General features: G+C 37.7%; 16 protein-coding genes and 1 non-coding gene across 17 annotated transcripts; 11 read left to right on the top strand and 6 right to left on the bottom strand.

Annotated features, from left to right (window-relative positions):
- Positions 1-53: 53 nt before the first annotated feature.
- On the top strand, positions 54-2,657 carry FIG4 (phosphatidylinositol-3,5-bisphosphate 5-phosphatase; the record flags this gene model as incomplete). Its single annotated transcript, XM_022818253.1, has 1 exon — positions 54-2,657. The coding sequence occupies one exon, from the start codon at positions 54-56 to the stop codon at positions 2,655-2,657; it is 2,604 nt and encodes an 867-aa protein (XP_022674938.1).
- Positions 2,658-2,686: 29 nt separating this feature from the next.
- RRP40 (exosome non-catalytic core subunit RRP40) lies at positions 2,687-3,403 on the bottom strand (the record flags this gene model as incomplete). Its single annotated transcript, XM_022818254.1, has 1 exon — positions 2,687-3,403. The coding sequence occupies one exon, from the start codon at positions 3,401-3,403 to the stop codon at positions 2,687-2,689; it is 717 nt and encodes a 238-aa protein (XP_022674939.1).
- Positions 3,404-3,715: 312 nt separating this feature from the next.
- Positions 3,716-4,693, top strand: PFA3 (palmitoyltransferase PFA3; the record flags this gene model as incomplete). The annotated part of the gene is made up of 1 exon (XM_022818255.1): positions 3,716-4,693. One exon carries the CDS (start codon positions 3,716-3,718, stop codon positions 4,691-4,693), a length of 978 nt encoding a protein of 325 aa, XP_022674940.1.
- A 241-nt stretch (positions 4,694-4,934) lies between these two features.
- EGT2 (Egt2p) lies at positions 4,935-6,662 on the bottom strand (the record flags this gene model as incomplete). Its single annotated transcript, XM_022818256.1, has 1 exon — positions 4,935-6,662. The coding sequence occupies one exon, from the start codon at positions 6,660-6,662 to the stop codon at positions 4,935-4,937; it is 1,728 nt and encodes a 575-aa protein (XP_022674941.1).
- Positions 6,663-7,661: 999 nt separating this feature from the next.
- Positions 7,662-7,825, top strand: KLMA_R219. The gene is made up of 2 exons: positions 7,662-7,695; positions 7,767-7,825. It is a non-coding gene (tRNA).
- A 295-nt stretch (positions 7,826-8,120) lies between these two features.
- MDJ2 (Mdj2p) lies at positions 8,121-8,567 on the top strand (the record flags this gene model as incomplete). The annotated part of the gene is made up of 1 exon (XM_022818257.1): positions 8,121-8,567. One exon carries the CDS (start codon positions 8,121-8,123, stop codon positions 8,565-8,567), a length of 447 nt encoding a protein of 148 aa, XP_022674942.1.
- Positions 8,568-8,893: 326 nt separating this feature from the next.
- PEX6 (AAA family ATPase peroxin 6) lies at positions 8,894-11,893 on the top strand (the record flags this gene model as incomplete). Its single annotated transcript, XM_022818258.1, has 1 exon — positions 8,894-11,893. The coding sequence occupies one exon, from the start codon at positions 8,894-8,896 to the stop codon at positions 11,891-11,893; it is 3,000 nt and encodes a 999-aa protein (XP_022674943.1).
- A 331-nt stretch (positions 11,894-12,224) lies between these two features.
- RPD3 (histone deacetylase RPD3) lies at positions 12,225-13,523 on the top strand (the record flags this gene model as incomplete). The annotated part of the gene is made up of 1 exon (XM_022818259.1): positions 12,225-13,523. One exon carries the CDS (start codon positions 12,225-12,227, stop codon positions 13,521-13,523), a length of 1,299 nt encoding a protein of 432 aa, XP_022674944.1.
- A 430-nt stretch (positions 13,524-13,953) lies between these two features.
- Positions 13,954-14,451, top strand: RIB4 (lumazine synthase RIB4; the record flags this gene model as incomplete). The annotated part of the gene is made up of 1 exon (XM_022818260.1): positions 13,954-14,451. The coding sequence occupies one exon, from the start codon at positions 13,954-13,956 to the stop codon at positions 14,449-14,451; it is 498 nt and encodes a 165-aa protein (XP_022674945.1).
- Positions 14,452-14,542: 91 nt separating this feature from the next.
- On the bottom strand, positions 14,543-16,033 carry NOP8 (Nop8p; the record flags this gene model as incomplete). Its single annotated transcript, XM_022818261.1, has 1 exon — positions 14,543-16,033. The coding sequence occupies one exon, from the start codon at positions 16,031-16,033 to the stop codon at positions 14,543-14,545; it is 1,491 nt and encodes a 496-aa protein (XP_022674946.1).
- Positions 16,034-16,423: 390 nt separating this feature from the next.
- Positions 16,424-19,747, top strand: CTR9 (Ctr9p; the record flags this gene model as incomplete). Its single annotated transcript, XM_022818262.1, has 1 exon — positions 16,424-19,747. The coding sequence occupies one exon, from the start codon at positions 16,424-16,426 to the stop codon at positions 19,745-19,747; it is 3,324 nt and encodes a 1,107-aa protein (XP_022674947.1).
- A 270-nt stretch (positions 19,748-20,017) lies between these two features.
- Positions 20,018-20,584, bottom strand: PSF3 (DNA replication protein PSF3; the record flags this gene model as incomplete). Its single annotated transcript, XM_022818264.1, has 1 exon — positions 20,018-20,584. One exon carries the CDS (start codon positions 20,582-20,584, stop codon positions 20,018-20,020), a length of 567 nt encoding a protein of 188 aa, XP_022674948.1.
- An 85-nt stretch (positions 20,585-20,669) lies between these two features.
- KLMA_20633 (uncharacterized protein) lies at positions 20,670-20,840 on the bottom strand (the record flags this gene model as incomplete). The annotated part of the gene is made up of 1 exon (XM_022818265.1): positions 20,670-20,840. One exon carries the CDS (start codon positions 20,838-20,840, stop codon positions 20,670-20,672), a length of 171 nt encoding a protein of 56 aa, XP_022674949.1.
- A 702-nt stretch (positions 20,841-21,542) lies between these two features.
- PEX11 (Pex11p) lies at positions 21,543-22,247 on the top strand (the record flags this gene model as incomplete). Its single annotated transcript, XM_022818266.1, has 1 exon — positions 21,543-22,247. One exon carries the CDS (start codon positions 21,543-21,545, stop codon positions 22,245-22,247), a length of 705 nt encoding a protein of 234 aa, XP_022674950.1.
- A 533-nt stretch (positions 22,248-22,780) lies between these two features.
- Positions 22,781-24,511, top strand: SPT20 (Spt20p; the record flags this gene model as incomplete). Its single annotated transcript, XM_022818267.1, has 1 exon — positions 22,781-24,511. One exon carries the CDS (start codon positions 22,781-22,783, stop codon positions 24,509-24,511), a length of 1,731 nt encoding a protein of 576 aa, XP_022674951.1.
- Positions 24,512-24,602: 91 nt separating this feature from the next.
- DCP1 (Dcp1p) lies at positions 24,603-25,169 on the bottom strand (the record flags this gene model as incomplete). The annotated part of the gene is made up of 1 exon (XM_022818268.1): positions 24,603-25,169. One exon carries the CDS (start codon positions 25,167-25,169, stop codon positions 24,603-24,605), a length of 567 nt encoding a protein of 188 aa, XP_022674952.1.
- A 350-nt stretch (positions 25,170-25,519) lies between these two features.
- On the top strand, positions 25,520-26,497 carry SDL1 (L-serine dehydratase; the record flags this gene model as incomplete). The annotated part of the gene is made up of 1 exon (XM_022818269.1): positions 25,520-26,497. One exon carries the CDS (start codon positions 25,520-25,522, stop codon positions 26,495-26,497), a length of 978 nt encoding a protein of 325 aa, XP_022674953.1.
- Positions 26,498-26,526: the final 29 nt, after the last annotated feature.

The raw sequence follows: 26,526 nt of genomic DNA on the forward strand, positions 1-26,526 counted from the left end.
TATCCAAAGTAACCTACGAGGGTACACTTAATAAGAAATATCGAGAATCAACCATGAACATTCTTGATTCAGGCCCTTTGGAGCCACTATCCAAGCAGAAAACATCAAAACAACGAAAAACCATGAAGTTTACTTTAGGGAAGTACACCATTTATGAAACCAACAAATCAATGTACATTGTTGCCAGTAACAAGAGAGAAACAATGTTTAGAATTCTTGAAATTGATTTGAGCAATGAAGATCAATCACTCAATATCGCAGAGGATAATGTGTTTTTTATGAGAAACGAAGTTATGGAAGTTCTACGAAAGATCGAAGATGCAGATAATGATGCTTTAACCAAAAAACTTACTGGGTACGGATTACTGGGTGTGATAAGATTCACAGCATGTTATTATTTGGTTGTTATAACTAAAATGAGCCAAGTGGCCGTTCTTGGCGGTCATTCAATATATCATATTGACGATACAGAGTTGGTTCCCATTACAAAATCAACGAAAAAACCTGACGCCACAGAACTGCGATTCATTCAATCCTTCCAAAACCTTAATCTGTCAAAGACTTTCTACTTCAGTTATACATTCGATATCACAAATACTTTACAAACCAACTTGCTGCGACAGAAATTAATGTCTGTTGGGAGAACTGATTTGGAAGTACCACCAGGTATCCCAGATTACAATGAGATGTTCATGTGGAATTCTTACTTGTTAGATCCAATATTCTCATGTATCGATACAGTCTATGATTGGTTTCAACCGATCATTCATGGGTTCATTGATCAAGTAAATGTCTCGCTATTTGGTAAGAGCATTTATATTACATTAATTGGAAGAAGATCCCATTATTTTGCAGGTGCAAGATTCTTAAAAAGGGGTGTAAACAACAAAGGGTATGTTGCAAATGAAGTAGAAACTGAACAAATTGTTGCAGATATGTCTTTAACTTCATTCCACTCCCCGGGACGAGGTTTCTTTGATAGCGATAAGTATACATCATTCGTGCAACACAGAGGGTCTATCCCGTTGTTTTGGTCACAGGAAGTTTCTAATCTAACAGCGAAACCACCAATAAGCATTAATATCAAAGATCCATTTTATAGTGCAGCTGCAAAACATTTTGATAAACTATTTCAGCGTTATGGTGGTGGTCCTATTCAAATACTTAACCTTATCAAAACAAAAGAGAAAAATCCAAGAGAAACAAAACTAGGGGAAGAATTTGAAAGATGTATCAAATACTTGAATATATTTTTACCCGAGGCTAAAAAAATAGAGTACACTGCATGGGATATGAGTAGGGCATCAAAATCTCATGGACAAATGGTTATAGAATTCCTAGAAAAATATGCTAAAGAAACAGTAGAATCTACTGGTATATTTCATAATGGGAAAAATTTCGAATCTACCTCAATTCAAGAAGGTGTTTGCAGGACAAACTGTATTGATTGCTTAGATAGAACAAATGCTGCTCAATTTGTCATAGGTAAAAGGGCTCTTGGTGAACAATTACATGCGTTAGGAATAATAGAAGATACCTTTTTAGAATATGATTCTGATATTGTGAATATTTTGACAGAGCTATTCCATGATCACGGTGATACGATAGCTTTACAATATGGAGGATCTCACTTAGTTAACACCATGGAAACTTATAGAAAAGTGAATCAATGGAGTTCTCATTCTAGAGATATGATCGAAAGCATCAAAAGGTTCTATAGTAATTCTTTCGTTGATGCTCAGCGACAAGAAGCAATTAACCTCTTTTTGGGTCATTATATATGGGCCAAAGATCAACCAATGCTTTGGGACTTATCAACTGATTTCTACTTGCATAATCTGTATGAAATTGGGGCACCCAGAAGAAGCTATACGCATTGGTGGTTAAACTCTCATATTAAAGGTTTACACAAAACTATCCAAGAAGAGATAATAGACAAGAACAATGATGTAACCTACGATAAGATAATAAAAAATGTCAGAGGGTACCCAAATTCATATGATAACTATTGGAATGAACATTATACACCTAGAATGTTTGTTTCTTTTAGGGACCTTTTCACATTCAATATGAACTCTACAAGAAGATACCATAATGGAAAGGATCCTATATCACCATTTGATTCTAGGAAACAGACCTCCATCAACCAGAAGTTAAGGTTGTTAACTACCAAAAAGCAAAAAAGATTCACCTCTGATTCAAAGGAATCTAAGAAAATTGTTCTGTCAACTTCAAAGGATGAATTGGACCTATATTCAGTGCAACTTAAATTGAGTATGGATCAAAATAACAACCTTTTGGATCAATTGAATAATTTCCCTATAAGGTTTCCAATTTTCTCTAATGATCAACTTTTATCTTACAACGAATTTGCCATAGTGGAAGATAACTCTCCAATTATTGAACAAGCCGAAGGTGAGTTTCATTTCTCTGAGAATGATGTGCCAACTGTGAGAGCTGACATTGGAAAGGTATTCGTGGAACCATCTGAGGAATCATTCTATGACAAAGTGTTACAATTTGATAATTACCAACCTTTAGATGATTACAGTGAATATTCAGACTACCAGTCTTTGACTGTGTCAAATTCTAGTATTTCTGAGTACGAAGAAGCTATTAATAAAGCTCATAGATATGAGAATCCGACATTCATTTAAAATTTCTATTATACATTTAGTTAAAATTCTTAATCTGATGATTTTAGTGTATCGTTAAATATCTGTTTAATTGTTTTGTCAAATTGATTAGGTGGAATATCCTGACATGCCAAGATAGCCCTGTAACATGCTAAAGTAGTTTTGACTTCATCCGTTTTAATCCAAACTATACCATTGACTCCGATAGCAACTTCAAACTCCACTAATTTTCCTAAAATGTTTAGAAGTGGATAAGATTCATTGAATAGTAGTTCTCTGGCATATGCTAATGTTGTTTCTACTATCATTCCTCCATCTAATAAACCAAACCCGGCATCTTGACCTTTTGTAGAGTCCATGCATTCTATTTCGGCTTCAAGCTCTTTATAAGCACTACAGACCCTGGCATAGCATAAATCACCTACTTTCAAAGTTGGTCTGTTCTTTTTAGATGCATTAGGGAATGCCATGAAAGAAAGCGATACTGGATTTGAAAAGTTTGATAGTGATACTCTGTAACTATCACCAAAAGAACCTGTTATTACACCAACAACGAGGTCACCCACTGCTGGAATATATCTTCTAGAGTTATAGTTCACGTAAACTGCATGTCCTTTTTTGGTTTCAGTAACAACTTCTATTCCGGCATGTGTAGCTACTAGTTCTTGTGTAACAGGATCGCAGTACACGCCTGGTCCAGCTGAAATTTCTTCATCGGAAGTTTCATTACCTTTGATAAGATCACCCGGTAGTAGTAGTTGCGACATATCTAATCTGAGAGGAGAATATGGATAAATCTAGGAGAGGTGGGGAGCAGTGATGTGTGCTTTTTTGTATCTAGTCTTTTTTTGTTTGTGATAATGTTGTTGCTCATCGCTTCAAAATTTTAGTTATTCTTATATTTCTTATATATATTTTTTGTATATTATAGAGAAACGAAATATTGATATTAAATGTTGATACTGAAATAAAGCATACCGAGAAGATTTCAGATCTTGTAAGACTCAAGCGCCTGATACTTAAACAAGAAAAAAACATCTAAATATAGACGATTCTTGAGCTTCTGTCTCTGTTATGATATGATTTTCAATAAAATTGGGTATTATTTCCCAAAGTTATTAACGCATACATTAATACTTTACACCGCTGTTATATGTTTCCTAAAAGTTGACATTATACCTAGAGGATTAAATGGCTTCTTATTGACTATATTGGTTTTTATTCAACTTTTCACCTACTGGAGAGTGATTAATTTAGGTGCTGGATGCCCAAGTGAATTTCCTCTTCTTTCCATAAACAGAGTGGAAGATGTTATGAATGGAGTTGAACAACCTCCGGATATAATAAAAAACAACTGCATATGTGTGAAAAGAGACGGGTCATATAGATTCTGCCGTCAGTGTAAATTATGGAAACCAGATAGAAGTCATCATTGTTCAAAATGTAATAAATGCTACTTAAAGATGGATCACCATTGCCCGTGGTTTGCAACATGTGTTGGCTTTAGAAATCAGAAATTATTTGTACAATTTTTGTGTTACGTGACAATATACTCAGCGTATGTGTTACTTTTAACCTCCTTGGAAATGTACTTTTGGTTTTCCGATGCAAAATATGAGACAGAGCTTTTGAACATGCATTTACTGATCACTTGGTTACTAGCATTGTTATCGTCTATATCAACGTTTGCATTCTCCTGTTACACTATTTGGTTAGTTACAAAAAACGAAACTACTATAGAGCAATACGAGTGGAATAGTATACGAAACGACCTTCAAATATACAGTGATAGCTTAAATTGTCAAACTAGCGCTGTCAACAATGTATTTGATCTTGGATCTAGAAAATCTAATTTCAATAGTGTTATGGGTAATAGTTGGAAAGAATGGTTGCTTCCAATTCAAAAATATGTTGTTGACTCAACTGATTGCTACACGGATAAAGGATTATTTTTCCCTGTTAAAAGTGATATATATGACGAGTATCGCGAGAGCGCAAATCTTCAACAACGATTATTATCAAGGCTAAGCCCAAGATCGTCAATGGAAAATATATAATGTTATGCTTAACTACTATAGAATCCTAAATGTACTTTAACTAGGAGATAACAATGGTCAGAAGCTCAAACATTGTTTAAAGATGGTAAGAGTATCCAAAAACAAGATATCATATTTGTTACAAATTGTATATATATATATATTTAAACAATATTAAAGAACGTCGAAAAGTAGAGCCCAATAAAGGCTACATAATTACGTTAAGAGAAACCATAAAATAAAATCACCGTAAATTTGTTCATCACAACAGGAGTGCTAAAAGAGCAACTGCTAGACTTCCAAGTCCTTGTTGTTGAATACGGTTTGCATAACCTGAGTATTGAGTTGCGATAGAACGAGGTTTTCCGGTAGAAGTAGATGCGCCCAATAATCCCAAGAAGGTAGAAACCTCTTCTGGACTGGTAGCAGTACTTTCGTAAGCCTCAGTCTTCTTAGCAATATCCTCCTGGGAAATATCCAATGTACCCACTGGAACGAGGGAACCAATTTCGGTTTCTTCACCAGACAATGTTCTAGTCTTCAAACCTGTTCTTACACTAGTTTGAATAGTAGAACTTGGTGGAGCGGAAGTTAATGCTTCAGTGGCGGCGGTTAAATCATCAGTTGCAGTTATGTCAAAGGCGGTGGATGAGCTGTTGGTAGTTGCTTGTGTAGAGACAGGCACTAATTCAGTTAGCTCAGATACTACACCGTCGTCGGTTCTGGTAATAACAGTAAATGTTAAAGATCCATTGTTGTATGGTGCAGCAGTTGAAGTAACATTTGGATACAAGGAAGTAATGCTACTCGTTACTGGGGCGACACTGCTTGTAGTTGTGTTTGTAGAGTTGATGCTGCTGCTTTGGCTGTTTGTTAGAACGCTAATTGTGTTACCAGATGAGATGTCGATGTTTGCAACTGGCTTCAAATAGTCAATTGTGTCGAAGATAATAGAGATGTCTCTCTTGTAGAAGGACAAAGTTGGGTAACGCAATTGTGCACTGTTCTTAACGGCAGTAGTAGAATTGTCGACAGACAAGTAGTAGATAATACGGAATGCTTGACCACCAGAGACGTTAGAGTTGAAGGAGTAAGAAATGGTGGAGTCATCAGAGTTGTCTGTACCAGCGGTAATGTTTGATACGCGAATTGGGTTATTGAAGCTATCAGTTTCAAGAACGATTTGGAAATAGTGGTCATCGAATAAGTAGTTATCTTCGGCATAAGACAAAAATTCCAAATCACCGGGGTATTCAGTGTATGGGATATCCAAAGCAAAGTATGGACGGCCAGTAGAGTCAACACCGGTGCTCACAGTTGACAAGGTAGTACTTTTTGGAGCGTAAGTAACGGAAGAGACGAAGGATGGTCCCGAAGAGACGTCAAAAGTGTATGCAACGGTAGTTGGACTGGATGGCTTATCTTCAAGTTGTGCCAAGAAGTTGAAAGAACCATCGTAATCAGCATCAACATTGTCAAAGCTTACAGTGAAGATCTTGGAGTCATTATAGGATACAGTACCAATTGGTGTTTTGTCTGCTAGAACATCGAAAGTACCTTCTGGGAAATTACCAAATTGTTCTGGAACGGTTAGGTACAAATCACCGGAGAAACCTTGGGAGACCGATAGTTCAGCGATAATGACGAACCAGTGGTTTGGATCAGTAGAAGTTTGGGAGTCAGATAGAGTGTCGTAAACCTTGATGTTTTCAAATGCAGCTGTTGGGGTAGTAGTGCTAGTTGAAGTAGCAGTTGAGTTCAAATAGCCAGTAGCCGTCAAAGAGTTGTTAGCGGTTAAAGAGGGGATACTGGATGGTTCTGACGTAATAAGCACTGTCGAAGAGGAATTGGAAGCGGCTGGCAGAGGATTCAAGGCCGAATTATTGCTGTTCAATGATGATGAAATGTCCGAGGCAGTGGTATCATTGTTATATGCTGCCGAGGCGACACTTAAAAGTGCGCCTGATATTAAAAGTCTTAAAGCAACCATTACTGAATATTTAGAAAACTGTTTTCAATGCTGATTGTTGAGGTAGAAAGCGATTGGATAATGTTCTGGTGAGTGTGTATAACAGAGAGTATAGAGAATTTGAAATAAGCTAATATGAAACAACGAACCAGTACTTGGAATTCTTTGATGTTTTTGTGCTTGTTTATATATCCAGAAACATAAACTGCTAACCCTTCGCATCTCCATAATTTGTAACAAGCACATTGCAAAATGTGGGCAGGAACGGCCTCCTCGAGACACTGATCTAATAATAACGCTGCTGGTCCCATTCTTGCACTTGCATTCCTACGGCACTTATGTGGCATCGATTAAAATATCCAAAAGCGTACCTGATCTATGATCCAAACATCTCATGCAAACTCGCTTGTGATCCAGGTCCTGATTCCAATTTTGATCCTGATCCTGATCCTCCTCTACTCTTGTTTCTCCATGTACCCAGCAATCTTCTGCTGTACCTGAAAGTTAATGCAACCGCTCAGACAAGACCCTTTGTGAGTCCCAGATTCAATATTGCTGGCTCCAAATATTGATTTTTCATGATTTGCTTAAACTAAGCGTAATTTTCATGCACAATGTAATGCCCATAATTCCAAATCCCAGTATTGCTGCAGAACCCGTTCAGGTACCAACCCCTCCCCACTGCACTTTCTGATCAGCCACTTTATCCTTTTCAGGAAATAACCAAGCACAGCATTTTTTTTACATTTTTTTACTTACCCATCCTCAGCTTACTGCGGGTTCTGCTTTTTCATACGATCGTTTGTGTGGCTCGCTCAATGAATGAATCGGTACCTGTTGTGAGCGGTGAGTAGGATGGTTAGCGTATGAAGTGATCACCGAGCGACAAGTTTTTCGGATTGTATTTTCCCTTGCAATGAAAGGCAACAAGGCACATAGAGGACAGAGGTGCTAAGAAAGCTGTGGTGTGCGGGTGTTTCAGATGTAACATTAGTCCTTTGTTCTCTGTTGAATTATATTGTGGTCTTGGTTTTGGTTAAGGTTTTTTTTTTTTTTTTTTTTGTGAAGTGAAAGTAATAGAAACTGTGATTGTTGCGCAGCTCTCGAAGCGATGAGCTTTCAAAGAAAGAAAAAAGGTACAAGGTACAATGTGCATTTCAGTAGTTCTAATCCACTGGGTAACTTTAAAGCGTACCTGAGATTCGCTGTGCATATTTTCTCTTTGTACCTTGGTATTACTATGTACTAGTGTAGTGTAATAACGGACGACGTTCTACAGGTATATCACTCTAGCACTTCTTTTTTTGTGAGATCGTTTTCTGCTACTCCGTTGTAATTAGTTCTTGGTAAGGTGGTATACCCAGCAAATCAATATACCAAGAAGACACACCTTTAGAGTTCTGGGCAATAGATACAGAACAACGTTAGGAGACGTTACAGGTGCATTCAATTCATACAGTGTCGTACGCTACGTGAAGAATGGTGCTACCCGTTATTGTTGGGGTTGGCATAACTGCTGTTGCAGTAGTTGCTAGATCCGGAATACGTGCGTGGGAAAGGTATCGACTACTAACACCATTGATGATCGCACAACTTAATAAAGTACACATACCATACAAGGATCTAGATCAATTCGGGGCGAAGTATCGATCGCATTTGCCTTCCCAAATGTTGACGAAGATGGACAGGTACCCTGGTGGGTTTTACGATAAAATGTCAGAGACAGAAGCACTTCTGATATTAGGCATCTCAGCACAGGAGATCGAGGAGCTTGATGAACAGCTTTTGAAACAGAAACATAGAAGAGCAATGATCATGAATCATCCGGATAAAGGGGGCAGCCCGTACCTTGCTTCAAAGATTAACGAGGCAAGAGATCTTTTGGCAAGTAGCATCATAATACAGCGACCCCGAAACAATAGGTGAGCTAAAAATACAAAAAGTAGTAATTATACATCGCCACTATGTAAAAATATTCTAACAATGCATATCGATTGCGCACGCGCAGACATCCTTTCCTGTCTCTGTCAATTGCGACCTTGTTCAATGTTAGCCACTTTTCTTAAAATTAGGAACTGTCGATCAAAAAACTTGTAAATGCGTAATATTCAAAAAAAAAAAAAAAAAGTACACTATTATAATGCAGCCTTTACTACCTTTGAAGACTACGTTACAAAACGTTGTAGATAAATTAGTGTTTCGGCTTTCAAATAGTTGCTCAGATAAAGCCAACCTACCCCACTATTCCTATTATGGTCATTGCATCGTTGGTATATCTTCAAGATATAACTTTACCAGTTTCGGTATCATCAGATTTATGGAACGAATTCTTTGATCAGAAGTCGTCCCCACATTACGTCAAATTAACACTTCCTTCCTATATCAAGTATCAAGAAGTCTCATTTGTGGCCCAATGTGCTAATAATAGCAGTCTGGAGTTTGGTTCTGTTGGCCTCCCATCAAACTTCTTTAAATCCGATTCAGTTAGACCTTATGTGAACTCAGTAATAATTGAACCATACTTCGAAAAGATTCCACAAGCAGACACTCTAATCCTCTCATTGAAACCAAATCTTTACGAAGAACTTAACCAATTGTCTACAGAAGAGCAATGGAGCTTTTTAAAGCTCAAATTTCACATAGAGTTCAATGTTACCGTTCTAAACGTTAATCAAATCATATATCCATCTTTTTGTCAAGTCTTTTCAATTGCACCGGAAGCAGAATTCTCAGTAATCAGTGAGAACACTCAAGTGGTTCTTATACCTGATTCATCAATTGATACTGAACATGCAAAAAGTTTGGATGATAACTCCAAACTCGATCGTAAATCGTTCGTTACCGTTAAACTACAATCATTAACTGAACCTGTCCCAACAGAGTTTATATCACCTCCACAACAAGATACGGCAGATAACGATATATTTGCATTTGTCCAACCTATTACTTTACTTGAGTTAGGAATTCCCAGCGGTTCATTTGTACGTCTTACCTCTCAAAATGATGAAATTCTTGTACAGTTATTCGTTTTATTCTCTCCGAACCCATTTGAGAAAGACACCATATATGTCTCGCCAAGAGTTAGATATATGTTTATGAACGAAAATCAAATTACCATTAAAAAGACTAGTTTAACTAGTAAGAAGTTGCCAGTAGCGAACTCCGTCACTTTATCGAGAGTTGGTTGTCCAGTGAACGCTCAAAGAATATACCAGGATATCATTTCACATCAACTTGGGGAATACTTCAATGGAAAACAAAGAGTTGTGAGAGTCGGTGACTTGATACCTGTTACTTTTGACTCTAATTATGCATCCATTTTTTCAGAGCAGATAAAATACAGTAGTCATGACACGCTAGTATGGTTTAAAGTTGAAGAAATTCAGGGTCCTTCCACAGACCAATATTATATTATTGACAGTTCGATTACTAGATTAACAACTGAAAATATTGTTTCTAAGGATCTGATGCCAGTTAAGATCTGTGATTGCAACAAATATTATGATCTTTCTCCATTGTTTTATTATGATGAAAATGTGTTCCCTCATGCCTTACAATTTAGGAATATATTAAGTACTGCTGCAAAATGCTTTGAGAGAGGAATTTCAATGGGTACTACTATTCTACTTCATTCTCTTACACCTAATGTCGGAAAGACAATGTTGACTAAATCTTTGTGCAATGAACTTGGTTTTCATTTAATTCATATTGATTGTTTAACTTTGACTGCAAACACCGCGGTTTCTGACGCTACAAACAAGACTATTGGTTATATCCGGGCTAAAATTGAGACCGTTATATCGTGTGCGAAACAGGCCGTGATATACATTTCTCATTTAGAAGCAATTTTAGAAAATGAGCAAGCTCAGCAAGATAATACTGGATCAAAGTTGGCTCGACTTATGAACGTTGAAATGGCAAATTTGATAACAGAGTACACCGAAAAGCATAGTGGTATTATATTCGTAGGATCCACTAATGATCTTGATGGAATACCCCCTTTAGTTAGGTCTAAAATAAAGTTTGAACTTGAAGTTCCAGTTCCAACTGAAGATCAAAGGCTTGCGATGTTTGAGTGGTATTTCAACCCCGCTAAACTAAACAGACACAATTCCAACTATACCGCAGTTTTGTCTAAAACCGTTAAACTACGAAACGTAGCTCTTCAGTCTGCTGGCTTAACGCCTCTAGATATAAAGTCAATCGTTCAGGCATCCAAACGCAAATCTTATCAGAATGTCAAGAATGGTGTCATTTCGATTACAGAGTCAGATATAACTGCTGTTATTAACATTGCAAGAGATAGACTTTCTGACTCTATCGGGGCACCTAAGATTCCAAATGTTACTTGGGAAGACATTGGTGGTATGGAAATGGTTAAGGGTGAGATTATGGACACGATTGATATGCCTTTAAAGCATCCCGAACTCTTCTCATCTGGTATGAAGAAAAGAAGCGGTATATTATTCTATGGGCCTCCTGGTACGGGTAAAACTTTATTAGCTAAGGCGATTGCATCTAATTTCTCGTTGAACTTTTTCAGTGTAAAAGGTCCGGAGTTGTTAAATATGTATATTGGTGAATCTGAAGCCAATGTCAGACGTGTTTTCCAAAGAGCTAGAGATGCAAAACCGTGTGTTATTTTCTTTGACGAGCTTGATTCAGTAGCACCTAAGAGAGGAAACCAAGGTGATTCTGGAGGTGTCATGGATCGTATCGTATCACAGCTATTAGCAGAATTGGATGGCATGAGCTCAGGCGGTGATGGTGTTTTCGTTGTTGGAGCCACAAACAGACCAGATCTACTAGATGAGGCCCTTTTGCGTCCTGGCAGATTCGATAAGATGCTATATTTGGGTATATCTGATACTGATGAAAAACAAGCAAATATTATTAAAGCATTGACCAGGAAATTCACTTTGGCACCTGGCGTGGAACCTCTAGATATTGGCAAAACATGTCCTTTCAATTACACGGGTGCAGATTTCTATGCATTATGTTCAGATGCGTTACTAAACGCTATGACAAGAATTGCAGGGGAGGTTGATAAAAAATGGGAACAATACAAGAATGACATTGGTGAACACGTACCATTGAGATACTGGTTTGACAAAGTCGCCAAAAAATCAGACTTAGAAGTGGTCGTGACACTTGAAGACTTCGAATTGGCAAAACAAAAATTAATTCCAAGTGTATCTGAAGATGAATTGAATCATTATTTAAAATTAAAGCACAGTTTTGAATCCGAGTAAACTTTTTATGTCGTTCCCCATAGAACAATTCAATATCAATATCAATAAGTAATGGCGGTATTATAATATATTTCGTATACAATGACTTATTGTTTGTATCTTTTTTAACTGTTATGATATTCTGCCCAAATGCGAAAAATGAAGGTTCTACAATCTATATGTGTATTTTATTTAGAGTAAATTCAACAATAGTGCATCTTAATATTGTAAAATGAATGTTTTTAAACAACTTTTCTGGACCAACTTGATAAGTGCATTGTTAAAAAGCTAGAGCAGAAACATAGAAGAGCAAAGCGGTATCTGTATTAGATAGAGGTTGTTCGATAGCATAATGGTGTACGAGACTAAACCATTTGATCCTATAACGGTAAAACCGAATGAAAAGAAGAGAGTCGCATACTTCTATGATGCGGATGTGGGGAATTACGCTTATGGTGCAGGTCATCCAATGAAACCACATAGAATAAGAATGACCCATTCTTTGATTATGAACTATGGTCTTTATAAGAAGATGGAAATATATAGAGCCAAACCTGCCACGAAACAAGAGATGTGCCAATTTCATACGGACGAATACATTGATTTCTTATCTCGGGTGACGCCGGATAACTTGGACATGTTCCAAAAGGAGAGTGTGAAATTCAATGTCGGTGATGACTGTCCTGTGTTTGATGGTTTGTATGAGTATTGTAGTATTTCTGGTGGTGGTTCGATGGAAGGTGCAGCAAGGCTCAATCGTGGGAAGTGTGATGTTGCGATTAATTATGCAGGAGGTTTACATCATGCAAAGAAATCAGAAGCTTCTGGTTTCTGTTATCTAAATGATATCGTGTTGGGTATTATTGAATTGCTAAGGTATCATCCACGTGTGTTGTATATCGACATTGACGTTCATCATGGTGATGGTGTTGAAGAAGCCTTTTATACTACCGATCGTGTTATGACCTGTTCTTTCCATAAATATGGTGAATTTTTCCCTGGTACCGGAGAGTTGAGAGACACAGGTGTTGGTAAAGGTAAATATTATGCGGTCAATGTTCCACTGAGAGATGGTATAGATGATGCCACCTACAAGTCGGTCTTTGAACCAGTGATTGGTAAAATAATGGAATGGTATCAACCCTCAGCAGTGGTTCTTCAGTGTGGTGGTGACTCTTTATCTGGGGATCGTTTAGGTTGCTTTAATCTATCAATGAAGGGACACGCTAACTGTGTTAACTATATGAAATCGTTTGGTGTTCCATTAATGATCGTTGGTGGTGGTGGTTACACTATGAGAAACGTTGCGCGTACTTGGGCCTTCGAAACAGGTATCCTAAATAATGTTATTTTGGATGAAGAACTACCTTATAATGATTACTACGAGTACTATGGACCTGATTACAAACTTGATGTTAGGCCATCGAATATGTACAACGTCAATACACCGGAGTATTTGGATAAAGTTTTGATGAATATCTTCAGTAACTTGGAGCATACCAAATATGCTCCAAGTGTTCAACTAAATCACGTTCCTAAAGATCCTGAAGATAAGGGTGATGAAGAAGAAGATACTGCAGCTGCTAAGGATACTAGAGGTGGATCTCAATATGCAAGGGACAACACTATCGAACATGAAAACGATTTCTAGAATTACAGTTTTCTCACTTCCTTTTATCCTTTCTTCCTTTCAACTTCATTTTTTCATTATTGCTACACCCTGTACTATATATCTCACACACAATATGTATCTATTTTACATTCCTAGTAGATTCTAACGGTATTTTGTTGGACTTTCAAACGAGTAATCATCACTTTCCTTTACTTAAATCTTACTGTATGATATCTAATGTGCTTAAATATGGTTTAGTAATTGCTTACCTAAGAAAAAAAAGAGAGAACAGCGTGTGAAAAGAGAGACAAAGTGTTATTTAGCAGAAATACTTTTAGATGAACCATTTATAACAGACAGCTGTAATCACTAAATAAGTTTAGTTCTTTTGGTAAGTTCTTCTGGTCAATCAGTTTCCAAGTTATTACTGAAGCTTTACAAACACTGCTAAAACTAAATACAATTCACAATGGCTGTTAAGGGTTTAGGTCAACCAGATCAAAAATACGACGGTTCTAAATTGAGAGTCGGTATCATTCATGCTCGTTGGAACAAGGAAGTTATCAATGCGTTGGTGGATGGTGCCATCAAAAGACTTCAATCTTTAGGTGTAACCGATGATAACATTGTTTTAGAATCAGTTCCTGGCTCTTTTGAATTACCATACGGTGTTGAAAGATTCGTTCAAAAGCAGAAAGAAAAGAATGAACCTTTGGATGCTGTGATTCCTATTGGTGTCTTGATTAAGGGCAGTACTATGCATTTTGAATACATTTCTGACTCCACAACTCATGCAATTATGGCTCTTTCTAGTAAACTAGGAATTCCTGTAATCTTTGGTTTATTAACATGTTTAACAGAGGAACAAGCCTTGGCCAGAGCAGGCATTGACGAAGGAAAGACAATGCATAACCATGGTGAAGATTGGGGTGCAGCAGCCGTTGAAATGGCTATTAAGTTCAACTAAATATATATATATACAAATTCAAATGAAATAAAAGATGAATATACCGTCTATAATGCATTGAATTAAGAGCAATAATACTAACACATCATTTTCAAATAAGTAAAGTGTTACCGCGATGCTTGTCTTGTCTCCTTTTGTTTAGTCTGATAACATCTCTCCTTCTTTGCTTCATTTCCTTGGTCCAGCTACTTCTATTATCCCAGAAATTCTCTTCCCAGTTCAGCAATCGTTCATCTAATGTAACAGGAGGTTTGATTTTAGCTAACCTTGTTTGACCAACCAAGAAAGGTGAATCTTTATGAACAAAGAAGAGAGGATTATTTGATTTTTGAGGAGCAGAAACTTCTGGGATAAATTCTGCAATTTCATCTTCCTTTAAGTCTTTATTATGATCGATATCTTCGTCAGATTCTTCGATTAGTTTAAAGGAAGTTGGTTCAGAAGGATTAAATAAATCTCTCAAAACTTCGGTATTATTAGTACTGCTTTCCGCCTTTGCGTCATTGTTATTGTTAGTTGATCCGAATGTTGGAATAAATTCCTCTGAACTCTCATCGCCTTGATTGTCGTTATTATCTTGATGAGGTATTGTTACTTCGTTTTCCTCTTCATTTTCCTCTTCATCCTCATTTTCATCGAATGTCTTGACATGATTATGCGCTTTTGCAAACTCGCCTTCTTTAACTCTCTTTAATTCCTCTAATGCAGAAGCAGAAACCTGAGGTTTGAAATTAGACTCCTTATAAATAGCTGTATCTTCGTATTCTGCACCTCCGAACTCTTCATTATCTGCTTCCTCTTCAACAGCTATAGGCTTTTCGAAATCGAATGAAGTTAATAATGACGCTAACACCATATTAGTATTCTCCTTTTCATTTTCGTTGACATTGTCACCTTCAGAATCGTTGCTTGTAGTAGATTCAGATACAGTTAAAGTGTCCCCGGCTTTGTTTCTGAATGAAACAGATTTTGTTCTTGAATAATCCAACTTATCGACAATGTGATCTGTTCCAGATCTCCAATAGTTGTTGGTGAATTTGTACACTAAATCTCTTAGATTCTTGTGTTTTTCGTAACCCCACAACTTAGTTTTGTAGCACTTATACGTTTTTAGTTTACCATTCACATTAACTCTGAACGTTATGTTACGAAGTTTGTGGGGAGGTCTAGCACTAGTTCTCAATCTCCCAGATATCACTTCCTTTCTATCCACCCAAGACATATTTATATTCTCTATCTTCTTATAATGTTCCCATTCTTGTTTAAGCATCTGCTTACGTTTTTTATTGTCACGTTCTTCATCCTTCTTCTCTAATTCCCAACGAACCTTCCAGTCTGGTTTCGCTTCAGCAACTCGAAGCGTATTTCCTTTGAATTTAACTCTATTGAAGCTTGCCTTCAATTTGTCGAATTGAGAATCGTTCTCAAATTCCATACTAATATAGCCAAATGAGCCATGTCTCTCGAAACTCTTAGCATCACCGTTTATTTTACCATATCTGTTAAACCTCTTAAATAGTTCTGAGAAACACTCATCTTGATTCTCATTTACAAACCCGACGTACACACGTTTAACAACCATGCTTCCTTCAGTTAGTTTTTGGTCTTCAAAAGAATGTAAATTAATAATGCCTCGTCGTTGCACAGACTTACGAGCTTTCTTACTATTAGAGTTTGAATACAATAAATAGTCTTCTCTCTTGTACTGAGCGATGAGCTATGATGAGCTTGTAATTTCTTTTCAAATCACAATCATTCTTCACGAGCAAATTATGATCACGTGGATGAGATATGTATTCCGTTTTCACCAAATTCAAAAAGTTGAAAAATATATCATTAAACAATTAAAAAATCAAGAGAAGGTCAAAACACAACTATGTATTATAACTACTAATACAATTGGAGCGATTTCTCAATCACATACTAGCCTGAGGATTTAACCACAGTTCAGAACTGTAACTAGGGTGTAATTATGGATACGTCTATTGAATATCCAGTGGCCCAATGGCCAGATTCCTTGGATATTCCATTAAAAGAATCTGAAGAAGTCGTTTCCATAGATTTGAAGAATGACTTACCAGAGGACCCACAGGATCTAACCACCTTACTTGTCGAAGAACAATCCGATAAGGAGCATTGGTTAACTATTGCTGCTTCTTACTGTAACAATGGCAAGGTGAAAGAGGGTGTGAAGCTTGCAGAGCAAGCTTTAGACCATTTTTCTGGTAAGCAAACGGCTTCAATACACACGTTTTTAACTTGGGCATATCTTCGTTTAGCCAGATCTACTGCGGGAACTGAAGAAGAGAAAAATGCGAATCTATCAATGGCCGAAAAAAATGTCATTGAAGCTTCCAAACAAGACCCAACATGGATTGGTAATAGATTAGCCACTGTTGAACTATATTTCCAAAGAGGAATGTATGATAGGGCACTTGAATATACTGATATTTTCATCAAATCTGTTCAAAATGAGGATAAATCAACTGGAAGTTCTCACAAACCAAATATCATGTTCGTTATGATGAGAGCAAAGTTGATGTATATTAAAAAGAACTACAGCGGTGCTTTAAGACTGTTCCAGGAATTGTTACTATTAAATCCTACGCTTGTCCCCGATCCTAGAATCGGTATTGGTATGTGCTTTTGGCACCTAAAAGATAGATCTATGGCCATCACCGCTTGGGAACGTAGTGTTGAAATTTCTGGGAAAGATTCAGTAGCATCTATTCTCGTCTTATTAGGAAAATTCCACAATTCATTGACAACATCCACCAACGATGAAATGTTCAAGAAGTCTTTTTCGGAAGCAATGCTCGATTTAGACACTCTATTCCAAAAAACTGGCCCTCACCCCGTTCTTCTTGCTCTTCTTCAAATGTACTTTTACATGAAGCAAAATTATGACAAGGTTATTGCTATATATGAAAACAAGATCTTGCCAAAGTCAGGAATGATTTCAAACCAAATATTATCTGAAACTGCATTTTGGACCGGAAGAGCTTACTACGCTCAAGGCGATTATCGTAAAGCCTTCAACCACTTTCAAGAAGCACTTAAAAAGAACGAAGATAATCTTCTCGCCAAAGTTGGATTAGGTCAATCCCAAGTTAAGAATAACCTTGTGGAAGAGAGTATATTAACATTTGAGAATATTTATCAAAACAATGAGTCTTTACAAGAAATCAACTACATATTGGGTTTATTATATGCATCAAAATGTTTCAATGATACTATCAAAGCAAATGCCAATGAACTAAAAAAATTCACTGAGAAAGCTATTCAGTTCCTTGAAAAGTATGTTCATCTCACTAAGTCAAAAGGAAACCAAATGGTTATTACAAAAGCTTACCTAGTTTTATCTGAGTTATATGAAATCAAAAATCAATATAAGCAATCTATCGAGTTATTGCAGAAAGCGATTGAGCAATTAAAAATCCAAGAAAATGATGTCCCACTGGAACTTCTCAACAATCTAGGATGTTTCTACTTTGTAGTGGGTGAATATAGCAGTGCCCAATCATTGTTTGAAGAGGCTGCCAAAAAAGTTGAATCTCAAAGCACAAAGAAAATCACTCTCGATTATAATATTGCTAGGGTTCTCGAGGAAACGGACAAGGGTAAATCGCATGATATTTATTCTGCAATTCTATCTGAAAGCCCAGATTATATCAGTGCTAGAGTAAGAGACATTCATTTGAAGTTTATCAATAATCCAGAAGATAATTTAAAGGATGAAATCAAATCCTTGTTGGATAACCACGTATCGAATGCTGAAATTCGTGCATTCTATGTGTGGTATTTGAAGAAACTTGGTAAAACTTCAGAACATGAAATGTCAGAACATAGCAAAGAAACATTGGTGAAATATGATTCTCATGACCTTTACGCGCTCATTTCTCTTGCTAACCTCTATGTCGCAATTGCTAGAGACCAAAAGAAGATTACACGTAATTCCAAAGATGCAAACAAGCCTATTGAATCTTATTTGAAAGCAACTCAATTGTACCAAAAGGCTATTCAAGTAGATCCTTTGAACATTTTCGCTGCTCAGGGTTTGGCTATCATCTTTGCTGAAAATAAAAGATATGGTCAAGCATTGGAGGTTTTCAGAAAAATAAGAGACTCTCTAGACAACCAAAGTGTTCATATCAATCTTGGACATTGTTTAGCAGATATGCGTGAATATTCCAAGGCCATTGAAAACTATGAAATTGCTTTGAATAGATTTGATAATCCAAAGAGTAAACCTTTGTTGTTAAATCTTTTGGCTAGATGTTGGTACTTAAGAGCACTAAAGGAAAAGTCATTAAGTGCTGTTCAAAAAGCTTTGGCTTATGCAAAACAAGCTCTTGATCTTGAACTTTCAAAGAAAAATAGCAAGATGGTCACTAGTTACCAATATAACGTGGCTTTATTGGAATTCCAAGTAGCTGAATTGATGAGAAGATCTAGTCCAAAAGAAAGAACGATGGCAGATCTTGAAGCTAGTGTTGAAGGCTTGGAGCATGGTATCACTCTATTCAGAGAACTTCTTGAATCTAAGTTAAATGTGGTTCCTTCTGAACAACTAGAACAGCGTATTCAATTAGGTGAAACGACTATGAAAAAGGCACTTGAACGTAGTATCGAAGACCAAAAGGCATACGAACTAGAAATCACTGCCAAGATGGAAAATGCACGTAAAGTTTTGGAAGAACAAAGAGAGCTTGAAGCCCAAAGAGACGCTCAATTACGGGAAGAGGAAAAGAAGAAGAGTGAGAAATTAGCGGAAGAGTACAGAAAACTACAGGAAGAAGCACAAAGGTTGATCCAAGAACGTGCAGCCCAGGAAGAAGAAGTAGACGATGAGCAAAACGATGATGAAGACTTTGCACAAGAAGGTGACGGAAATGAAAAGCCTGCGAAGAAGGGCAAAAAGGGTAAGAGAAAGGCAGAATCCGAAGAGAAGTCACCAAAAAGAAAGAGACGGAGAGGAGGGAAAAAGATAATTGAAGAAGACGATGAAGAGAATGAAGATGAGGATGTGGATGAAAAGATGTCAGATGAGGCTAATGGAGAGTCTAAGAAAAGGAGATCGAGACCTATTTCAAAGGAATTCATAGAGGACAGTGATGAAGAAGCAAATTTCACGGACGATGCGGAAGTGGAAGCTGAAGCTGATTCAGAGCCGGAACACGAACAGGAACAGGAACAGGAACAAGAACAAGAACAGGAATTGAAAGATGACTCGGAGCCAAAGCAAGACGGGGAACCTCGTGCAGAAACTTCTCCTGAAACAAACGGAGAAGCTTAATGTAGAAATAAATGGGAGGCATTAGAGGTGGCTCTTTTTGACTGGACTTTTTCTGACAGTATTTGGTCATACGCTTCAATTTGAATTCAAACTAAAACGCACACACATACCGCAGTAACACACATGTGTCTATTCGTGCTTTGTATATATAATGAACATTATGGAAGATTCATTCTTCTTCTAACTAAGACTTCTATTAAGTAACATGTTCGGTATTAAGAAAACACAAAAATATAAAGAATAATAAAAATGTAATAATAGATACCAGTTTCACTTCATAGCGAGCCACTTTTTCATCTCTTTGCAGTTAACATTTGCGTCTCTATATATCTGTTTTTCAAACTCGTCTAACATCTGTAGGAAGACAGCTGACTCGTTTGTTTGACCTTGGTTGGAATGCAAGCTGACACTTACAGCATAATTGTTTATCTCTTGTCCTCTTTCTAGTAGCATATCTTTTAGGACCTGAGAAAGTTCTTTATCCGAGAACAGTGTAGCCCATCTCTCCGCTAACGTGTAGAAGTACGGACTGATCGCATGCAAGTCCAGACTTGCAGCACCAGATTTGATCGCATTCAGAACTCTAGGCGCAAACAAATCTGGTGGTAAAAGCTCTACGAAAGGAAGCGGTTCTTCTGTATCATTTATATCACCCGACTGTGCTCCGACAACAGCCAAAAGATGTACCATCCATAGTGGCAACTCCAACTTCGAATGCTTTGAGATGGGCTTGCCAGGATTTCCTTCTAAATACCCTAGACCTGGTATCTCGTAATTGAATCTACATGGAAACCTTGTTCCTTCTGCTAGTATGTCGTCTATATCATAGTACCCCATCGCTTGTATTTACTGAATAGACCCAATGGCCATGCCTAGCGTAGCTTCTTGGTATATTCATTATTTACTTTGAATGCACGCTGTATTATGCAAGTAAATCATACTCATTCCATCCATTCTTTTCCAATATCGAAAACAATACAATACCTTCTTCAGGCGTCAGGAGGAAATGGAATTGAACTTCGCGTTTCTTGTCACGTGATACCTCACTTCGTACGTCCGGCACGCGGAGCAAACCGGAACGACAGTATAGCATAATAAAGGAAACGAAACGAAACGAATTGCACGACACGGCACGGCACACCAGCATGATATAGCAAACAAGCAAGCAACTAAGTACCCCTACTGATTGTCCTGTATCCAACGTTTTCGGTCGTCGTTGTGCGTCTTATTATTTTCCAGTGACGTAGTGTTTTAATTATTTATTTATTTTTTATCGAATTCCCAATTTTTGTATTTGGTCCGACGAATTGCCGGCATCGCTTGCTTTCTGTATTCCCTTCAAGCAGTGGAGCGCCCCACTAAACAGCCGTTTAGCAACGGTTAAGTGTTTTTTGGCATTGGAGCATTATCCCGGGACTTGGACTTTGGTATGGTTTATAGTATCCGAAACGTCAACTTAGTAAATTCCCCTAGGACTAGCGTAATCGTATTTTCCAGTTTTAATTTTCCGGGCAATCTGGAAAGTTCACATCCTTCGCTCCGACTCAGTCAGTAGTCATTGCATATATAAAAGAGAGAGACATATAAAGATATTGTATTATAGCTAATTCAGAAAGAGCGATGGTGAAATAGCTTTCAGGGTGTTGTAGCAAGTAAGTGTTTAGAGCTTCTGGACGGATAACAGGTGCTACGTAATCAGGAAACACTTTTGTTATTGATTGATTTGAGACTTCAATAAGCAAGAAAGCAAACAGACTAAGACAGAAAGAACGAAAGAAAGAAAGAAGAAGGCAATATGGTTTGTGACACGATAGTTTATCATCCAACGATTACAAAGTTTATCTCCTTGTTGAATAAGACAGCCGGTCGGGAGAAGATCTTGAGACTTTTGCAGTACTTAACTAGGTTTTTGGCTGTGCAGTATAAGTCTGGTTTGAGCAGACAATTGCAGGTTGAGTTCGGCACTGTCAGAAAACTTCTAAGGTTCTTCAAGCCACTGAACCACGTTCAAGATGCCGCAAAGTTGTACGATAACAAGATAGCGCCAGATCAGTGGATCAGATGGCTGTCGATAATCAAAAACCTCGGCTATGTTGGCTATCTTTCGTTGGATCAGATCAATTTACTACGTATATTAAAGCTCGTGAAACCCACACCATTTACCGCCAAGAGGGTTCCACGCTTGACCAATTGGTTCTGGTTTGTTGCATTGATTGCAGGTTTGTGCAGTGATCTCCGTAATCTATACACGTCGCAAAGGAAGATTGCTGCTGCCTTGGTTCACGAAGAGGAAGGGCCAGAAAAGTCCGAATCCGAAAAGCTAAACACTTTCTACAACCAGAGATTTGCAGCCTTCAGAAGATTAATCTGGGACTCGATAGATACATTCATCGTCTTGAACAACTTACAATTCCTACGTAATGACGAGTCTAGCGTCGCCCTAGCTGGTGTCGCTACCTCTGTGTTTGGGTTGCAAGATCTCTGGAAGGCTACTAAATAGACACACATAACATTAACTATTTTTCTCTTTCAATTCATATGTAATGGGACTTAGTATTAACAGAATGTAATGTTACCTTGGAAATTCGGCAGTGGGAGGTGAGGGGTGGCCGTCCTGGGATGGCCTACTCCGATTTAGCGTAATTAGCAGCGCCATTCGCTAATCTTTAGGTTTTGAGTGTTACCCGCATTTAGTGATGTTTTTCTCTACAAAGAAAAAGGTTGTTTTTCAACCAAACATGAAATTTCAAGCCCATCATTTAGAGTACACCGAAACAGAAGATTTAGAAATTCAGTTTTGGTTATTAAAACGATAAGGAAACAAGGGCATTAGGACGTGGATATCTCATCTCATTGACAGATACAGTACCAATTCAAACTAAATAGCTAGTTCTATTATCTGCTTGGATTTTTCGCCTTTCTTCTTCGCTGGGTTTGACTCAAAATAAGTAAACAAGTATCCGAAAAGCGTGAGAGATTGATCTCATATTATTATCATCATATACAAAACATACGCATCGACAGTAAAGAAATATGAATACGGGAGCGGGCTATGTTCAAAACCATATAAAGAGCTCTGATTCTCGTTCTTTTCCATCGCAGCCGCAACAGGTTCCTGTCTCTTCGCCTGGCATCTCGGTCCAACAACAACAGAGGTTACTTTATCAACAAAGGTTAAAGCAGCAACAACAGCAACAATTGCATTTTGAGCAGCAGATATATCAACTATTAACTACGCTTAACAGAAAGCCTAAGAGGTTGTATCAATTCAAAGAAGATCCGGATGACCTTCTAAAAAAATACGAACAATTCAAACCAAGTTTCGAATTTCACATATATGAAAACAACTTTAAAATTTGTGCTCCTGCTAATTCCCGGTTGCAACAACATCAAAAGACGCCTCAGAACTCAAACGATGGTCTTATCTTGAACAAAAATAATGAAGTTTTACGAGAATTTTTGGAATATGTAGCAAGAGGAATAATACCAGAAGCCATTATGGAAGTGTTGCGGGATTGTAACATCCAATTTTATGAAGGCTGTTTGATTTTACAAGTGTATGACCATACAAATACCGTTGACGTAAAACAGGAAACTCCGGCATCCGCAACTGCTCTTAATAAAACTCCTCAACAAAACAATGCAAACACGGGTTCATTGACAGGTACGCCATCTAACGCTGCAGCCGCTGGCTCCGCTGCTGTTAAAAGAGAGTATTTAGCCAATAACAGAAATGGTACAGATCCTTCTAGTGTGAATAACAGCACTTTTAATTCTGTGAATAATGGAATCGGTAATAATAAAGAGAAGGAAAATCCAGGGAAATCATTTACTACTTTAAAACGGCCTAGAATGTATCGGACTTTACTCAGACCTAACGATTTGACACATTATTATGACATGCTCTCATATGCAGACCATACCAGATTTCCAGACTCGATGTACCAACAACTTGAATCTGAAATACTCACTTTAACAAAACGGAACCTTAATCTAGATACACCGATGAACCCATATGCAAACAGAGATCTTGTTAGTGATGACGAGTTTTTGAATCCTACTTTCAATGAAGAAAAACAAAATTGGGAATTTCCGCACAGAAAACTTTGTACTGAACCCTTTACAAAAGGTGCTATCGATCATGTTGAACTACATGAAGAACTTCCACAGCATAGCTCTACCTATGAACAATTAATGTTGATCCTTAGTGAAAAGACAACGAATACTACCGCGTCTACTTTGGCTGCATCTTTGATGAAAAAGGCCGAAGCAAGTGCAGCTCGTAAGGCAGCAACTAGTGGGAAAACATCCGCATCACCAGTTGGCGTGAATTCTAATGGAGTTGCTGCCGCTGCCGCCGCGGTTGGGAGTGGAGCAAATGCTGACGCACAGCAATTTAGTAGGTTAAAGATTATAGAACACTGGAGGATAGAGAAAGAAAGAAGGAAACATCAGAGTGTGAATTCAAACATGGTTCCTAGTGCATATAATACCAGAATATCCATGGGTAACCCAATGTCGCCAAACAGAGTCGCTCAACAAAAAGGAGATAACCAATCGGGCAATCAAGGCTCAGCATCTACCACGAACAAGAAAACAGGTGTGGACGGTGAAGAGAAACCGAAGGCTAAGAGAGGGCGTAAGGCAACCAAGAAAGCAGCAGATGGATCTGCACCAACACCTAAAAAGAGAGCTACTACTAAAAAGAAGGCAGCTGCTGCAGCTGCTGCCGCTGCCGCTGCTGGAACCCCAGGGTCAACATAACGTAGACAATTCGTCGCAAGTGGAAGTAATGATTCTAAGTAGAAAATTATATTAATATATTAATATTAACAACGGTAAAATAGATAATGGTCTATGTGAATGAGTCCTTTGGCTCGCTTTCTAACAAGTATTTGATAAGTTCGTATATATTCTGTCTGTCTTCCGGCGTATGGACCCAAATTCCATAAACTTCCTTCTTGAGCGTTTTAATCATAACGAGGTCATCTCTTACTTCTACCTTCATTGGATCCAATACCTCCTCGTTATCAGGATCGAACAATCTTCTTTTGTTTAGAACGCTATTTGGTGCTATGGCCAAAGAAAAGTTATCAGGATTAATTCTATTCATTATAATCAAACCGTAGTTATAAATATCTTGGCCTGTTAAAACGTGTGGGATATGAGATTCAGATTGTTGCCCTGTCACAGTATCATCATAACTGCTCAACTCAGGTAGTACCACGTCCTTATCACTGACATCTCGAAGATATATCGCAAGCACACCTTGGTATTCAAGTTTATTCCATTTATCATCACCCCATTTGTAAACTGTAGCATGCGGCGTGTGAAATAGTAATTGTTTGATCTTGGGATCATAACGCGCTATAACATTGAAGTTCAGAGCTTTACGGTATATTTCTAACGTTTCCGTAGACATTGTCGATATTTGATAGAACAAGCTGAAGCGACTGGTCAAAGTTGTATCTTGTTGGTGCTTTCCTGACTATAGCAACTTTTGCTAGAAGAAAAAACTCAATAAGGCACTGGTTGAATCGTAATAGAGCCTACCGCAACTATTTATAATATATCAATTGCCAAAAAATCTTACGTGTCCTTGCCTCCTATGCACTAACAAAGTGTTTTCTTATGGTTTTATCTTTTCTTCGTTTTAAAAGTTCAGTTTTCATAGAGGTGATTTTAGAAGCTGACTCCGGCTCATAACCTAGATTCGTATCTTGAATAAAGCATACATCATGATTATAGAATATTTGATCATAAAACGTCAACATGACTCCACTGACTTATAAAACTCCACTTCTACCCTTCAAAATAGAAGGGGAACCTGATGGGCCCACTCTCTTGTTGAAATACGAGATTTTGCAGCCAGGAGGAAGTTTCAAATCGAGAGGGATTAGTCATCTCATTAACACTACGTTGAATTCGGTTGAAGGCGACAAAAGTGAACTCTGTGTTTACTCTAGTTCTGGTGGAAATGCCGGTCTTGCTGCGGCAAGGGCGTGTGAGACTTTGGGTGTAAAATGTGTGGTAGTTGTGCCGAAATCTACTAAGCAACGAATGGTAGAAAAAATAAGGGCAACCGGATCTGACGTTATTATCCATGGCGCACACTGGAAAGAAGCCGATCACTACTTGAGAGAAGTGATCATGAAGCAATCTACATATTCGAAAAAGTTATATGTTCATCCATTTGATAATGCAACCCTCTGGGAGGGCCATTCTGAGATGGTTGACGAAATAATTGATCAATTATCGGACTACAGTATTAGTACTGAGCGATTGAAAGGAATAGTATGCAGTGTTGGTGGGGGTGGGCTTTACAGTGGTATCATAACGGGTTTAGAAAGGCATAATCTGGCCGAAAAGATATCCGTGTTTGCTATGGAGACTAAAGGGTGTGATGCATTGAATAAGTCATTAGCAGTCAAAGAGCCCGTTGTTTTAGATGGAATCAGTAGTATTGCTACTTCTCTCGGATCCACATATATTTGTTCTAATGGATTTGAAAAGGCGTTGAAATATTCTACGAAATCAATTGCTCTGGATGATCAAGATGTACTAGATACATGTATGAAGTTTTTTGATCAAACTTCTATACTCGTGGAACCAGCTTGTGGTGCATCGCTGCACGTCTGCTATCATCCAGAGTTACTAGGAGCTCTCAATCCAAATGATGTGTATGTTGTAATTTTATGTGGAGGATCTTGCAATACATATGATGAGATAAAATCCCTTTCAAAAAGATAGTGTAGAAATGAGAATTGAATATTAGTAAA

Source organism: Kluyveromyces marxianus, chromosome 2 (genome assembly GCF_001417885.1).
Source record: "Kluyveromyces marxianus DMKU3-1042 DNA, complete genome, chromosome 2".
NCBI lineage: Eukaryota > Fungi > Ascomycota > Saccharomycetes > Saccharomycetales > Saccharomycetaceae > Kluyveromyces > Kluyveromyces marxianus.